Source organism: Tachypleus tridentatus, chromosome 2 (genome assembly GCF_004210375.1).
Source record: "Tachypleus tridentatus isolate NWPU-2018 chromosome 2, ASM421037v1, whole genome shotgun sequence".
Lineage (NCBI taxonomy): Eukaryota > Metazoa > Arthropoda > Merostomata > Xiphosura > Limulidae > Tachypleus > Tachypleus tridentatus.
In genome coordinates this window covers 131,728,625-131,747,153 of record NC_134826.1, presented here as the reverse complement: position 1 = coordinate 131,747,153, position 18,529 = coordinate 131,728,625, and the positions used below count along the sequence as shown (strand labels likewise).

Sequence of the window (18,529 nt, the reverse complement as noted above, 5' to 3'; positions counted from 1 at the left end):
CAGTATTATTTTAAAGGTTATAACTGTGTGGATTGAAATAATGGTTTTGTTTGTAAGATTATCCCAATTTATATCAGAAACAGTAACCTCTTGTCTTGCCAGAATCCCTTGCTGGGAGCATGGATGGCTCTGGGTAATGTTGAGTGACTGGTAGGAACAGCCATTCTTCAGATATTTCTCATATGTTAGTGATGTAGCATGCCATAAACTGAAGGCTCTAAAATAACAGTTTTCTATGTTGATTTTATAAGTGCCTTGAAAAAGTTTGGGGTGTGGAAAAAAAAAGTTTTATAGTATGGATGGTATATGTGGGAGAGAATGTGTTGTCTAGAAGTTAAAATCTTGCATCTCTCACTCCTTCCCCCATTTTTTTTTTTGTAGTATCAGATGTAAGAAATATGTATTTTGTTTCAGAACTTAAATCCACATTGTGCTGTGTGAAACTTTGCCACACTTCTAAATAAATAAATGTTTTAACAATTTTATCACTGTGATGATTCTTTTCATATATTTTAACTAGTATTTGATTTGCATAATATATTTTGATTGTTTTATGTACTTTACATTTAATATATATATATCTGTTTTTACAGATATTTATAGCATCTTTTGCTTTTGTTACTGGTAATCCATTAAGATTGATTTATGGATATGATAGTTTTGGGAATATCTGTGGAGTTGATAATAAGCCTGTTGGAAATTTGTCTTATTCTGGATTGGACATGACCGACAAACCGTGAGTAATGCAACTATTAATAAATGATTAGTTTTAGAATAAAGGAAAAATAAAACACAAAATATGGATTCCTTATTAAATGCTTGACTTGATATGAAAGGCATTTATAGTTTTTTTTTTTACTGTTTTTCTTGTTTTCAATCTGGTATAACAAACACAGTATGGCATTTAGACTTAAAGCTATATTAATATTCTCTTTCATTTTTTAATTCCTCACGCACCATACATACAGACAATACAAATCGTATACAAGATTGTAGAGACAAAACTGAACTCATATTTTAACTATGCCAGAGGCTCTTTCTTAAAGCTACTGACATGTTTCAATTTTTAGGACTAATAAATAATCCTGAAACTTTACAAGTTTTCAGTGGTTAAGTTTAACCTATTTTCTGATGTATTATTTAAATTTTCATGAGCTCAATGGACTAGCAAAAGGTTTTTTATGAACTTCTGTTAGTTGATAGGTTATAAAGCATTACCAGAGGTAAGTTGTGAAAAATAATGCCTTCTTTTGGTCAGTCAGTGTTAAGTAATTTTATAATTTACTTACATTTGCTTTAGCTGTTTCTGTCAATTAATTGCCAGTGTATTACTTTTAATTCCTTATCCATTAGTTGTGTAATGTGACTGGTAGGAGGAATCATTCCACATTCATGTAAACTGGTTTGTTAGTGAGATATCATGTTTTGAACTGAAGTATCTAAAATAACTGGTTTAACTTTCTGTTTTGGTTTCACACAAGCCAAAGGAAAATGAAACAACTTGGTATATTATCACAGGAATTGGATGGAGTTGTATACACTTACAATTTGCATTATAGTTAGAAATCCAGTTGTTATGCTTAGTTGGATGTATCAAGATTGAGATTTAGCTGAATGTTAAAATTATATAATTTTTATTTTATTACATATTGTGCTATACTATTTTTTGAGTTTGTTTTCCATGTAGGGAATTGTTTTTATGTTTATGCACAGTCAAGTTCTTCTTTCATTTGACAGCTAATTTGAGTTCACACAATGTCTGAAAGTGTGACCAAGTGTCAGAGAAAAATTAGACTATCCAACTTCATTTTCTTTGTGTGTTATAACAAAAATAAGTATGAATATATTTTTGTCCATGTTCCATAATTTTTTCTAGTTATTTTTAGTAATTCAAAGACATACCCAATTATGGAAGTGTTACACTATTAATAAGTAAATGAACTCTAGATCTTCTCTTTGAAAGATGTTTTTTAAAAGCTTCCTTCCACCTCAAATTTCGAAAACTCTTTCAGAATTATTAGGTAACATTTTAGTCATAACAGCCTTATTTATGAATGAATATGTCTTGTAGTAAAAATCCATAATTTAACAGCATTGGTCTCATTACAAATTTTCTTCAGTTTACTGTATGTCATTGAAGTAACATTATTATTAATTATTAAATGTCATAAACCATATTACTACTAAAGTATGTGTTAATTTTAAAGGCGTGTCAAAGTTGTTTGTTCCTAAGCAAAAGACTGTACACATTGAATTAATTTTTTCAACATGGGCTCGGCCAATTTGACTTGTCACAACTTTTTCGTACTCATTTAAAGTACTTATAGATTTAATACTTCTAACTTCCAATGTAGTGTGTGTATTTTTACAAAATTTGTCAGTCTTTCAGCTAACATAAATCTTTCATGTACAAAAAAATCATTTTTTAGCACATTAATATATTGAGAATTTGTTTTGAATAGTCCACATGCATGCAAAGTAATTTTCATGCTAAGATTTAAAATATTTATTCTCACTTCAGAAATCCCATTTCTTTTGCATAATCTTTAAAACCTCCTAAATACATTTCTAACATTTCATTTTCAGTAAAACTTTATCTTTTATTTTTTCTACCCTGACTCACAATGGGATCAGTTGATTTGACAAATTTTGTACCCCAAAAAAAATCTAAATTTACCCACTTTTGTATCTCAAGGCAGCTTGTATAGGTGTTAGAACTTTTATTAAAATAAAGCAGAAAACAATGTTTTGAACTTTGTAGGTCATCAGGTTAACAAGAAGGTCAAAACATTGTTATCTATTTTATTTTAATAAACATTTTAATACCTGTACCAGCCATCTTGAGATACATTTTTACCTCAGGTGGGTTTCTTGTCATCAAAAACTCCCTTTATCTTTCTAGAATGCCTTCAGATTGTAACGTGAGACTACATTCATTTGTCTTAAGTAGCTTTAAGCTTACAGTAGTATACATTTATTGTTTCATTGCTGTTTGAATTGTGTCAAACTACTGTAAGCACTATTGTAACTTGTAAATCACTTGGTACATGCAGCTCATGTTATGCTGTCGAATTATATTACCCATGTGCTTGTGAAACATTTATATTATTATTATTTATTTTACCTAATCTAACATTAACTAATCTAAAAAGATCCTTATTTTTACATTTTAGGAGCATTTATAATAATAAATAAGGAATAAACTTAAAACAAGAAATAAATCACTTTCTCTTTTGGTTGTTAATTATTAAGGACATTTGAGCCTACTTTTTTGAATAATGCACCAGAGAACATAGACTAATACAAAAAGTAGATTCTCCCTACCTTTCAGTTTTTAAGGCATTCTAATTATGTGACAAAAGCTGTTACAAGTTTGTCTAAGCTAGTTGAGTTTCTTGATGGAATGTTATTTGTACTGTGAGTGAAATTGATTATTACCTCTGCAGAACACAGTATTATGCAATATGTAATTTGACAGATGAAAACCTTGACTGTCTATTGGTTACAAGTAATATATAATTAAACATAAGAAAGAACTATGAACATATCCAGAAAGAGAGGAGGTGACAATTGGGTATGGCAGGAAGGGTTTGATTTTCTTTTGATACCTCTATAACCAAACAAAATTGAAGGCTATAAAAATTGTGGTTTGTCTGAGCAACAACAATTTTGTCAATAGTAATTTACATTTAATTTCTTACTCTTTCAAGGGGTTGTAGTAAAAAAAAAGACAAGATGCCTAGAGAAAATGTTGTGTCATACCAGGGGGAAGATCAGGGTTTTAAAAAAAATTCCCTTTAGAATCAGGAACGTAAAACTTGTATACTATTAAAATATGGATTATTAACTAAGATTTTATGCTGTATTAATTGATATCACATAAACAAAAAGTAGTTTCATAAAATTTTGAATAGAAGACACAAATTTTGTCATGAATAGAAAAGGATACCTGGGTTGAAAGAGTTAACTGTTTCATTATTGGCTTGGTCCTAGAGATTGGCTTTGTCATCAGTTTATCTGTGTTATGGTCAATACACTATAACATTTAATACAACAAGCATATGTTTGCAAAATTTTGCGTATTATCAATAAATATTACAAGGCTTTCTTGTGTATAATATCAAATTTTTCCTTTCTCAAGTTTTAAGATTTTGTAAGTAATGTTTTTATTGTGCCTGTTTTCTTTTCAAATGTTGACTATCCAACATGCAAAGTAATTTTGATGTTAAGAATGAAAATACTTTTATGCATCAAAAATTTTCAAATTTCACGTGGAAAACTTTTGTAACCTTCAGAAATTATCAAATGTTTCTTTAAAAAAAAATTATATTTTCGCTGGTATATTCACTGTAGGATCTTTTTACTGGTTTGATTGATTTGACTGACCATTTAATCACCATAAAAAATAGGATTTTTTTAGTTCTAGAATAACTACAAATGAAAACAGATGTTTATTCTAAATAGCTAAAAAATCTCATTAAATTATATTATACATCTGTATATGGGTACAAGTGATTGTTGTTGTACTAGGTTCGATGTTTTGTTGCTTATCAGAAATTATGATATTTTGGTTACAAGTTACATAAAAGCAAATTTTTAAGGGATGTGACAAGAATTACTTGTTGTGAATAGGGTAGCTGGGTTTCTTGGAGACATTGATCAAAAGTGGATGATATTTAAGTTACCCTTTTTCTTCATAAAAAGAAAAGGTTGCCTGTAAATAAGAACAACAGCAAAAAAACAGGTTGGCTCACAAAGAGGGTATAAGGGATAAAACTGAAGAAGAGCATCTCAAATTTAAATTAACTTGTGTGTTTGGAGATTTAGAAGATCAAAGATCGAGAAAATTGGTCAAACTGGAAATTAAAAGGTGAAAAAACATGTATGAAAACAGATTGGCTGAAAATTTAAAAATTAACTATAAGGATTTCTTTAAATATCTTAATGGTAATCAGAATGTTAGGATGGAGTAGGACCTTTGAGGGATGATAGAAGGAGGTTTGTATCTGTTGATTACAAGATGGCCGAATTATTAAATTTAACTTTTTCTTCAGTTTTTACTAATGAAAATATAAACAGTATTCCTCATTTTGAACAGTTGTTAAGTGAAAATGAGATAAAACAAGATAATTGCATTAGTCTTGAACTTGTTAAGAAAAAATTGTGAAGTTTAAAGAATGATAAAGCTCCTGTACCAGACCACATTTCCCAAAGGGGTTTAAAAGAGGTTAAGGATTGGATATGTGAGCCACTTACTCTTACCTTTTATCAATCTGTGAATTGTGGGTAAGTACCAGAGTATTGGAAATTAATTAATGTAACTCCTGTTTTATGCCTAGTAGTCTTATATTGATTGTGGAAAAAAGTTTTGGACAGTCTGATAAAAGATGGTTTGCAAAGTCATTTTACAAAGTTTAGAATTTTATTGGGTGGTCAACATTGTTCCACAAAGAGAACATCTTTCTTTACAAATCTTTTTAGATTCTTTGAGAAGGTTACTGCTTATGTAGATGGGGCTAAGAGCTTAGATTTGGTGTATCTGGATGTTTATAAAGTGTTTGGCAAAATGCTACATAAAAGACTTGTAGGAAAAAAATATATACATCGTAGGAATAGAGTACAGGCTGGCTAACTAGATAGAAGAGTGGCCAGATGGGAGAAAGTGGTTGTTATAAATCGAGTTTGTTCAAACTGAATTTTTGTCACAGTTGTGTTGGAATTTCTATAATTTTATTGTGAGAAACATTTTGAAAAAGCTTTAAAAATACTTTGTTTCATTTTAAGATTTCAATTTTGTTTACTGTTCAGAATGTTCTATTTTATATATTAACTTCTAATTGTTTGTCTTTAATACATAGGTTCATCTAAGTTTATTTCTCAGGGTTTTTGTAAAAGTAGTGTTTGTTTCACATGTAATAGTATCTTGGACACTGGTCAATTTTAAATTAATTTATTGTAGAGAAAGACCAGACACTAATGATATGCAACCCTTTGCCATAAAAATTTGTACTAAAATATAACAGTAGCTTAGATTATTCTTATGTATAATAAACCTAAAATTCTTTTATTTTCCAAACACCTAGATAGAAATTATTCAAAACTGTTTTAGTGTAGTTGATATTATGTTTTGTGAAAAGTGTTGGTCCCATGTTTCTTTATGTTTTGATAGGTATTTGTTTTACTTCGACGTGACAGACCTTTCACATTCACTGATGATATGTGTGAAGAAATGTCCTGATAGAATGTTATCCACTATTGTGGACCTTGAGAAGTTTAAACTTGACACAGGATCAACACTTCATCGTTACGATATAGATGAATTTGATATCTGTAATGATATTAATTTAACAGAAGAAGGTAAAGGTTTAACAAGTAACAGTGGATTAGGTCCTTGCCCTAAACTTCCAGTATATCGTATGTAAGTATTATTTACTTTGTGTTTTAGCTTATAATTTCTTTATACCTAGATGCTAAATGAGCTATGTATTTTTCCTGCTAGTATGACAGTACTCCAGATACTTAGGAACCATAATAATGCCTCAGATGTTTTCCATCTGGCCTCCAAGAAGCATTTTTAAACTATTTTCACATAAGTATCTTTTATTGATAAGTAACTATGCTTAAAAAATGTGTTAATCTCTTAGCTACTCCCAAAAGCCAAAGAATTCTCGAAAAACTTTAAAGATAACTTGTACAGTTGTTTAAGAATTATCCATGCAACTCTGATTAGTTTGTATTTTTTAAGTATCCATTTGTATTTGCAAATGTACATAGCTTTAAAGGCAAACTATCTACATTTATACACAATTTAAATTTAACCTTTGGAAGTATTTGAAATAAAAGAAACTTAATAAAGTTTTGATATTTGTTCATGGATATCTATGTTTATCCATTAATACTGACATGATATTGCATGAAAATTGTAAGTGATAGATTATGTCATAGTTTACTTATGCTTTACATGTATATACTGTATAGCTTTACTAATGGTGAGTGGTAAATGAGGCATTTTACTAGAAAGGGTGTGTGTTAGTAATCTTTAAGGAGTTATTTTTATTTTTTCCTCATAAAAAAAGTGGTGTAAATGTGCAAAGGAAAGTTAAAAATATCCACAAAATTTTAAAAATGCTTAATATTCCTGTATAACAACAGAGTAATAACACTGAAACTTCAGTCATACTTTGGATAAAATGTGGATATGTCCAGTTGACTTTATGATTTCAAGTAGAACTTTTTTTTTTTTTTGTAAGAAGACAAATGAAAAGTGCAGTGTTTGTACAGTCATTACAATTCTGGGAAAGTAATGGAATTTTGAATAACTTTTTCAGGCCTATAAAATGGGTTTTATTATAGAAGGTTTGTGCTGCCAGTAAAAGGGTATACTGTAGTGCTAAATATGGCTAAAAGCAAAAGTATTCCTTTATTAAATATTGGTTGTGTGATTTCTGACTTGCACTTTGTGATCTATCTATGGTACAAATATGCTTAAGCATGATTGGCTGTCTGTGATTACTTGACCTACTTGTTAAGTTCAGGCATTTTTTATTGTAATCTCTTATGTATTATAATTTATCTCAAATGAGGCTCTGATTTATTATGTTACATACAGTACACGTTAAGATTTCAAATAGCTGGAAATTTTAATTTAGAAATTAATTGAATGTCATTATGTATCATATTTATGATATTTGTCAGCAAGATTGATACACACAATTTTCTTTCTTATCACTAGTATATTTTAATATACAATTCTAATAAGTGTTTACAAATATTGGTTTATATATGAGTTTGCAAACTATATTCAGTCTTCTATGTGGTCTAGAACTGCATATTTTATCAACGGTCCAGGTCCATGATGAGCAAATTAATTTTGAGTTGATATTGTTACACTTCCCTTAAGCTAGCTATTTGTCTTTTCTTTGTTGACTTCATGCTGCTTATAAGTTGGCTTTTTACCAATGAAGATAATTTAATACCTTGTAGAAATACTAACATCCAAACTTAATTCATAAAGGTTGAATGGTTTGTTTGTAATATTCAAAATATATATAAAGTTCCTGGTCAAATATCTGTAGTTTTTCCAATTAATGAGCATCTTTCACAATTGTAGCTTCTGAGTTTTATAGTATACTGTTTGTAGTTGACCAAATAGTATTCTATTACTGGCTCTTGGCTAGCTTTTATACTAATTAGGCAAGATTCTAAAACGTTCAACAGTATTCAAAGATACACTAGTATTTTTGTCAAATATATTGTTGATTCTTATCCTTGAGAATATTCTACAAATATAGAGAACAAGTGGTACTTGTGCAATACATATTCAACAATATGTATCATATACATCAATCTGAAACAAGTGCAGTTATTAAAATAAACTTATAACAGTAGATCTATTACAGTTTGCACACTTTCATTGATGCTGGATGGACTTGTATTTCAATATTTAAAGAGTGACATTGTACGTATATGGCTGAAGTGTTACAAAAAACAAACAAACTTGAAAGTGCAATATCAAAGAAAACTAGTGTCCCACCCACCTTTCAAAGCATATATTACATGGGGCAGAGGTGACAATAGCAAAGCAAAATTTTCATATTGCCAGTGATCATTGGTCATCTCTAACATGGGAAAAGCAGTTGTTAAAAGTCATATGAAAACCAATAAGCACATCAACCAGGCAAAGAACTAAGAAGCAATGTTAAAAATAACAGACTTCAATTACAAACAATCAATATCAGTGGCTACTACAGCTGCAACACCAGAAGAAACCTTGGCAAAAGCTGACACTGGCAACTGTGTATTAGTTCTGGCCATGTTAAAAGCTGAACTTTTGTGGATGTTAAATTGTGTTTAAAACCAATGTTCTTTCCTCTTTAATGAAGATGTTGCAGAAATGGTTTAGGCAATGTTTGCAGATAGTAACATTGCAGAAACATTTTCATGTTATGAGAAAAAAAATGGCATATCTTGGCTGTTTTGGATTGGCTTGTTACTTTTCAACCCTGTTAAATGTGAATGAAGAAGATTAGCATGCAGTATTTTTTTGACGAAAGCCTTAACAGAATGACTGAGAACAAGTATATGGACATTCAGTGTAATTAATATTTAAATGTCATCAGCATGAGATTGATAACAGCAAATTTTATTGTCTATATGCAATATATGAATTTGTTAAAAGTTTAATATTAAAATATGAAGGTAGATTTTTTTGCCCATGTTGGATGGTAGTACAGTCTTTTAATATCATTTCTGCATTTTTATAAAAATAGTAAAGAATTTACAGCTTGTATCTTGGTCTCCTGTCTGGTAGACAAGGCTTTGAAAAGTTGTAGTTACATAGTTAAATGGTTGTTAGGCCTACCTCATGGCTAAGAGAGGGGTGTTTTTCTTTAAACTAGAAGTTGTGCTAACTAAATATAAGAGAGCAAAGACTATTCTTGCAAAGAGAGTTGTGTTTGATCATCTAACCTCAGTTGGAGGTCACCTGAGAGTTAATATAAGTAAATGATTGATTATGTCAGTGCCAGAAGGTAAACAAGAAATACATGATGTATTTGGATGAATAGAAGGTTCAAAAAGGAAAGTTAAAGTGAAAATGAAAAAAGGAAATGTGTAATGGATGAAATGTAGTAGTTCTTAAATAAGAAAAGAAGGCTTGAACCTGACGAAAATGCTTTCACAAAGTTAATCGATAGTTCTGCTGAAAAATTGGTAGCAAAGGGTAATAGTCGTAGAATGCCTGCTGAAGGAAAGCTAATTGTGGCAGGATAACTTGATAGTGTACTAAACAGTAAGCAGGCAGAACTTTAACTTTAATAGTACTGTTTGATATATTTAACATTTCAAATGTTATATGTCTGTAAGAATAGAATAGCTTATCATATGGAATTTTAATCAAGGTAAAATGATTAAGATTTTGAAATGAATTTTATTGAACTGTAATCTGCCTTTTACATGATCTGTCTTAAGGTATAGAAGTGTATTCCTGTGGCTGAAATATATTATGAAAGTTTGAGTAAATATCATAGAAAAGCCATGCAATTTATTTTTCAAATGATGGACAAACTCTGAAAGTGGCTTTGTCAGTGCATACTTGTTAAGAAAATTTGCAAAATATCTTATGGCTAGCTTAAGAATAAGAGATAAGACATAGTTGCAATAAGCCCATTAACTCAAGTCAGATGTGTGCAACATTACACCACAGTAAGACAGATAATGATTTTTAAACAATTTTTCTTAACTAACCCATGTTGATTTTCAATAGGAATAATAATAAAATCTCAGTTGTATACTTTGTATGCTTAATGATGACGTATCCTAAAAAGTGTTTGTATGTTTTTCATTCCTAGTTCACCTAAGTTTAGCATTAAGTGAAAGGTCTTATTCATAGTTCATTACACAAGGTGCGAGTTGAAAATATTAATTATTTTTTTATCACTGGAAATCTTTATAAGACTATAAAGAATAATTATTTGTTTTATTGTGATTTAATGTCACTAACACAAACATTTGAACTATAAAACCATGTAGCTGTGTTATCATGCATGGAAAGTTTTTAAAACTGATTTTGTTCGAGTTACCTTTGTCGCTGTATTATTCTCTGGATATAATATTTGTTATGCCCATGTTGTGTGAGAATGAAGACAGCTGTACCCTTCAGTTATGGGTCAGATGCTATTTTGATTTTAAAACCTACCTAGCACTATTTGCTATGGGTACATCAAACATTACTTGTTAAGTCACCTTATTATGAACTCGGTCGATTTGACAGAACTCATGATCCTAAATAGACCAGTAGAATTTCCATTCTAGAACATCTGTACAAACTTTTGCAAGCTTCAAGCAAATATTGCATGGCTCTTGTACGTAAAGAATCTGAATTTTTAATAGTCGTTTTGGTAAAAATATCTGAGTATATGGAATAAAAGTATTTGTTACTATAAGTGCAAATTAATTTTCATGTTAAGATTAAAAATATCTTTTTTTCATTTGAAAATTATTATTAACATAAACAAAAGAATACATGTGAAAAACAAGAAATATGGTACTTACCGAAGTAAAATTTTTTTTCTAGTGTCAATAAAACTTAAGCCTATTTTTAAACTGATGGCACTACTACACTAAAGTTTTTATGTAATCAGTTAATGAACCTAACAACACAGAATAATGACATGCAAAGGGCAAACAGTGCTTTATAACTATCAAATTTTCTGGTTTTCTAACTGTACAATAAGAACCTTTAAAATGCAATTCCAGTGAGAACAGATTTGAAACTGGACAAGAAAATACACAGTCCCCTTTACAGAAGACAATATAATATTTAATTTGACAGATTAAAATCCTTGGTTTTCTATTGGTTATAAATAATATGGTATAAAACGTCAGAGAGAACTGTTGTCAGTTTGTGAAAGAAAAGATGTGAAGATTGGTCTGATTTTCTAGTTTATAACTCTGTAAGCAGTTAAAATTGAAGGCTGTAAAAATGTTTTGTCTGAGTAATATCTAATTTACATTACATTTTGTACTTCTTGGAGGAATGTAAATATATTGGATAAGAAGAAAAACCTATAGAAGAAATGTTACAATTCTGATATTAAATGAAATTGAGGATTTTTAAAATATTTTAATATAAAATTAAGAATTTAAAAGTTATATAATATTAAAATTTGGTTTATAAACTACATTTTGATCTTCAGTTTTTCATACACAATGACAATAAAGTAGTAATTTTATGTCTTACATTGCTTTATTGGTAAAAACACTTTTTTAACCTGCAGGAAACCTTTGCTGCATAGATGTGTTCCTGAGTCAGTGTTGGGCATTACACAGAACATTATATATAGTTTCTATAGTTACTTAAACAGCTTTGACACATTTCAACAAGTTGTTGGTGATTTGTATGCAAGCTGGAAAGAGATGCTTGGAATGCTTATTCTTTCTGTAGGTAAGTTTTTTTTTGGTAAGCCATTTGTAATAATGTTGTAGTAATTGTCTTTATTCTGGAATTTTGAATTTTTGTTTCTTGTGACTGTATATAGCCAAAATTACTTGCAGTAGGGCTAGTTTATTCAAGAAATTTTGTTTTTTTTGTTTATAGTAAGGGAAACTAATGACAGATGCAGTGCACTTTAGTGATTTTCCAAAACATACCTCTTCTCACATTACATCTGTTACTCAGCTGCTGGGGTTTCTTTAACTTTTCTCATCTAAGCATTCATCTGACTTTTTTTCTCACTTGCTTCAGTCATTTACTTCCCACTTAATTGCCCTTGAGTGATACCTGTTTCTTTCGTGAAGACCTGCTCCACTTACTTTGTGGCACTTTGTGTATTGGTGCTTTATATAAGCACCTCTTTCAAGTAATGTTATCACTTTCTTTTGGTAAAGCATTCTCTAAGGGTTTCTCTGTAATACAAACTGTTGGAGATACTTTGAACATCATGCTATCTATTTGATTTTTGGTTAAAAACAATTGTTGGCAAGCTGTTATATACTGTGAATTCCTGGATTACTGTATCCAACACAGAGGCAAATCAAGTCTCTCCTATCCCTTCTATGATATCTAGTGTTGCTCATCAACTAGGGAATCACTCTTAATTGTGACTATTCGTGACCTTATTCATAGTGACAGGTGGCCATATATTTGGTCCAATGGTGTTTCTCCTGGCAGCTGTGAGGTTGCACTTGGGAACCTTATTATAATACTGTTTCATATTTGATGCTCAGCTATCCAGTTGGTTGAGTGTTAACTCTTATTGTTCATGGAAGAAGGTCCACTGTTTCTTCATAATTCCAACTGAAGAGTGGTCCCATCTTGGGACTTTTGTTGAACACCATTTATTTTACATCCTCCCCATAAATTTTGGGGGAAAATAGGAGAAAGAAGAGGATGAGTTTTTATATTTCAGAATGGCTGAGTTCTGTTTCCTCAGGTTTAGTGTGTCATATATTATTCCATCTTTCCACATTTGTGTTTTTGGATTTCTTCAGTTTGAGGACAGGGTTGATCTTGTCGTTGTGATTTTTGTAGCATGGAACATGTCACTCTATTGCAGCCCAAATGCCCTATTTATTGACATGTGATTTGTGGCCATAGCTTTATAACTCCAACCCTGATTAGTGGGACTTTAGCTACCTGGTTGGGGCCTTACCATTAGTGGTGACAGATTGTGTCAAATTCCACTCACAGTGCATTATTTATATTCCAGGTGAAGAGCATACCTGTTCAGGTTATAGTGTGGTTCACCCACTATATCTTCTATTGGAACAATCAATACAGATGTTTTAGAAGATAACATTGTCTTAAAATGAAAATGTATTTCCAATAATACCTACCTATTCTTACACCCTTCCCGCACACTTAAGAGCTGGTTTTAGAGACTCTGGATTAGGGACAATATTTTCTGTAGGTGGTGCTTATATACAGTACCAAGTTAGAGGGCACATACACATAGATGTAGATTGTCATAAAATAGGTATCACCAAGGAAAATTAAGTAGGAAATAAAAGTGAGTAAGTGAGAAAACATTGGACCAATGCTTAGATGAACAAAGATAAAGATTCCCTAGCAGTTGAGTAATAGTTGTAGTTTGAGTGAAAGTATTACTGAAAATACACTTTTGATTTACGAAAATGTTGACATAGGTTTTATTCTCATTTTTTATATTAATTATTTTAGTTTACTATTAAACGTCAACTTTATTAGTGTGTAGTTATTGTTAACTTCTAGTTTACCTAATTGGTTTGGTCTTAGTAACTGCAAAAGATGCTTAATTGATTTAAGTACTTTTATTATTGGTGGCTAGATGTGTCATTTTATGAACTTTGGTTATTTTATTTTCTGGGTATTATTATTTGTAATAATCAATGTAACATTAAGGTGGTCATGATATAAACATTCCAGTGTTTTCATTGTTATTTATTTATTTATTTCATCTATTCACCTACCAGTATGATGGTGGGTATATTTTATCATATTACTGTAACAGCAAAGCCAATCCCAAAAAACAATTAGATGTGAATTTAGTTAACATCAAACCCGATAACTGTGGTTTTTCTCATGTATGCATTTTTTGTGGAATTTATTACAACCCATTTTGTATTGAACCATTATTTCTGTTTATTTTTTGTTGTTGTTGTTTTGTTTTTGTGAAGTTGTGCATAAGATTTTTATTTCTTTTAGCTTTTGCTAAACATTTATTTTATAATGAAGCTAACAGTACAGTTTGTCTTTTAGGTGCTAGTTATTTCTTTACTGTGATTAATTTTCTGAGGGTGTAATAGGAAATTGTCAACTGTCATTCTCCCCTATTTGTCTCTCGCATGTCATAGATTAGATACTGACAGGCTTTCACTTGTGTAGTTTTGTGAAGTGACAGGTGGTGTGGTTCATTTTTCTTCTTTTGTTATAGATTAGAAGACTATTTAGAGGTCTTAAGTTGGATAATTACTTGATGTACATTCTGTGTTCAGTTATATCATTTTAGAAGGCATATGCTGAAGTTGGAATATTTCTTCTATTTTCTCATGTCCTTCTTTATGAAATATGTCACTATTACTTCTCTTTATATGCTTGTCATTTCCTGGTTATAGCATTGGTATTTTAGTTTTGAATTAAATGACTATTGTAGACCTGTTTGCTTTCTTAATATTCTGGGTTTTTGAATTATTTTAATCTTATTAATAGGTCAGACTTTTATTCTGACAGATCTCACTTTGCATTGTTATCTGCAGAAAACTGTCTTTTGCAGCATATTTTTATAAAAATCAAATGTTTGTCATTTTTACTCATTTTGTGCACATAATGTTCTTATGTATTTATGAACCATACACAGAATTTTTAGTCATAGAACCAATAGTTATAATATGCTAACTTCAGGGTTGACTATGAGTTCACAAATTTTGTTATTCTCGTGTCTCTTCCAATAACTCTTTGGGATGTTGAAGCCCAGTTAACTCCGAGAGCCACATGAGGGATACATTTTAATACTGCTGCATGCATTATTTTATTTTCACCACACTACATTGATCCAGATGAGATTTGAAACTTATTTTACTCCCCTGTTAGAGATGTGTGGTATGACCTGCTTGTTTCCATATCTTTTGTGCCTATTTTTTCTTGATTTTATCTGTGTATATTTTTTCACATAAATGGAATTCAAACACATTATATTCTATTTCATTCCCTTTACTCCAGCTGTGTGTGTAACAATTACATTGAATTCAGAAATAAGTTGGTGTGTTTCTGCATGTGTGTGTGTACCTATTATAAATTGGAGGATATATGGGAAAAACAATGACTTAAACAAATGGTGTCGGAGTTCGGATTACAAATCATTAAAGAATTATTAAATGTACAATTTTAGATCAAATTTTATAATATAGACATCAGTAACCTCCTTAATACTTTAAAGAGAAATGACAAAGATTTCATAACATCCACTTTTTCAAAACTTGAATATGTTAAAGAGACAAAATATGAGTACATAGAAAATTTCACAGAATGGCTTGAACAAATTAATTGGTGTATAAAAAGATAGAAAAAACAACCAGGGCAAAACACAAAAGTAACAAAAAAAAAGACCTGATAGTCAGATAGAAATAAATTAAGAAAATCTAAGGACTATTCCAAAAGGTAAACACATTGTAGAAGCCTGAAACTTTTTAAAACAACAGTGAGATAATGTGAGAGACTAATTAATAAGAAAAGTTATGAATCTAGCCTTACAACCAAATCAAAAATGATAATTCTTAACAGTTAAATAATAACAGGAACTTATCAAGAAGGCCTGGCGGTTAAAAAAACAACAAAAAGTAAATAAGTTGAATGTGAAAAAAAGCCTTAGAAACAAATAAAAATAGAACATAATAAAAAAGGCCATCACATAAGAAATAATTAATAATGCCTCTTGTTAAGTTAAAAAAAAAAAATTACACATTAGTATAACAATACATTGAAAATGTCTGATAGCTATATCACATGATATAAAATTATTATATAGGCCTACTAACTAAATTAAACAGAACAATTATCAAAGCATGGCAGCAAGATTAGGATAGAAAAATGTAAGAAAATTCTGAAAAATGAATACAAATAAAATTATGATTCTGTTTATAGAAAGATACAACAGGAAAGGGAATAAAACTGACTGGGTGACAGATCAAAACAGAATCTTTAGAAAGGTTTGACCGCTAGATAAAAAGAAAAATTTGGTAAAGATCTAATAACTAGGTCAAACAAGATCAGTGCAGAAGTATGTAAAAGAAGCTTTGGAGCAATATCAAAACATAGAAAATGTTTACAAAACCTAGGAGCCAGACTGAAAGAGTAAATCACTGAAGAAGTCTGAGTGAAAAACTAAAACAGAAAAATATTATAAGTCCTGACAACTAGTTCAAAACTGGTAAATTTAAGGAAAGTCTGATAGCCAAAACAAACTGAAAGCACCAAGATAATCTGGCTGTTGGATAAAAAGAGAAGAAAACATAAAAAAAAACCTGACAGCCAGATTAAAATAGGAAAAGGTAAGTCTGAAAACACTGGTTAAGAAAAAATTATTTACATATAACAGAGAAGAGTAAAACAGACTGATTAACAGATCAAAATGAAAATTCTTCTAAAACATGGATGTTGTAGTGGCTAGCATATTGGATTAGAGGACTAAGTCTTAGTTTGGAACCATGGCACTGATAGACAGCTGTTGGTACATGAGAAAAGTTGCAACACGTTTTGCTGTTGATAGTAACCAATTCAAGAGACGAGTGCTTAAAACTATCTACAGCTCAAAATTAGGTGTGAATGTCTGAACCCATGGGAGTTGTTAAGCCTGGTTTTTACAATTTGTGCATGAAATGTCATTCACATGAGTGAACAAACACCTGACTGTTAGATCAAAACAGCATAACTACTAGATCAAGAGAGAAATAATAAACAAGAAGCTTTTGGTTCAGATGAAAATGCAAAAAAAAAATGGTTTTAGTCAGAAGGAAAAAAAACTTGAAACATTATCATTATCTTAAATTGAAAGATGGGAAAACCTGAGAGCCAGGCCAAAGAGAAAACAAAACAGCATAACAAATTAAAATAGAAAAACATTAGATAAATGTGATAGATTAATAAATATTGTTTTGAATCACTCATTTTCTATGTCAAGTTGATAGGATGACCCCAAGCAGCAGTTAGTGGGGTAAATTATAATATTGTTGGTGTAGTTTGTATTTTTTTCTTTGATTTCCATCTTATTAGAAAATGTAAAGAAAACTTGATATCTAGATGTAAACAGGAAACAATATTTGGTTTGTATCTCTGTACTGCAAAAAGTGCTTTGCACTTTGAGTCCATGGTAGACAATCAAATTCTTCCATATGTTTTGTCAGACAAGGTTAGTCCAAATGTTTGTGGATGGTTTTGTTAACATTCCAGTTATAAATTAGAGTAATTATTTTTATATTGTCACTTGTTAGCTTTCTGCCTAAATCATAAAAACAAAGCTGAATAACTTTGTTGTTTTGTATAGTTAAAACATTTTCAGCTTATCACTTGCTGTTTTTGTTTATTTAGTGGGTTTTTATTTTTGTGAACTGTTGCACTATACAAGTTGCTTATTATTTTTATGACACTGGAACATTTTGCCAAAAATTTGACATAATGAACAGATATACAGAACTGTACTTCATATGCAAATTAATTTGTGTACAGTTAGTTCACGTACTGAAAAAAAAAAGTTTTTCATTCCATAGGTAATTATTTCGAATGATTAAGATCTGTATAAAGAGAGAGAAAAATTAAAGTATGCTTTTGAACAAGATATAGCCTTTAGTTTATCAAATAATATAAAAAAATAGGTTTATTATGGGTTATCAACAATAGTTCTGTTGAGATTAAATTCACTGTTAAATTTTTTTAATGACAATTGGTGTTGAATCGAGTCATTGCTATTTTGTAATGAAAAATAAATTTTGAATTTCAGTTCTCTCATTCATCATGGTGTTTTTGATCCACTTTGTTGCTTCTGTTGTATCATGGATTATTATGGTTGTAGTAGCCTTGGCTTCTGTTGGTAAGATTTTTTGTAAGATACATTAATGACCATTAATTCATACTTTGCATTATTTTATCTTTTCTTCCATACATAAATATAAAAGTGTATGAACTCTTAGTTTTTCTTGGAAAAGCTTATTCTGTTTGGTAATAAATTGAAGTTATCACCATGTGTATTTTCTTTGCAGTTTAATTGATGGATTTAAATAAGTTCTTATTATTAAATATTCAGAGAGTTCATTGTCATTCTTTTCAGAAAATTTGCTTTTTTGAAAATTATATTATCATTGTTATTGCTACATATATTCCATTAAATTTTGTGGGGTATTTTTTATGAGTGGTTATCTGTTGATGTCTTTAAATCTATATATTTTCTTGTAGCTGTATTTCACTTTATTATGATAGTCTGTCTAAAGTAGAATTTTCTTTATTTTCATTTCTTTTCTGCTGAGCCCAATAATACAAAAAATATAGAATAAATAGAGAAAA

General features: G+C 30.0%; 1 protein-coding gene across 7 annotated transcripts in view; it reads left to right on the top strand.

The window, feature by feature from the left end:
• Nucleotides 1-18,529, top strand: part of Ctl1 (choline transporter-like protein 1) — a 54,395-nt gene that overhangs the window by 9,876 nt on the left and 25,990 nt on the right. For all 7 annotated transcript variants that reach the window (XR_013025481.1, XM_076491049.1, XM_076491052.1 and 4 more), the window contains 4 exons: nt 594-736; nt 6,170-6,418; nt 11,778-11,944; nt 17,970-18,059. Coding sequence is in view for 6 of the 7 variants with exons in the window: in XM_076491049.1 (XP_076347164.1) it covers nt 594-736; nt 6,170-6,418; nt 11,778-11,944; nt 17,970-18,059 (649 nt within the window). In the remaining variant the exon portion in view is untranslated. The remainder of the gene's footprint in view (nt 1-593; nt 737-6,169; nt 6,419-11,777; nt 11,945-17,969; nt 18,060-18,529) is intronic.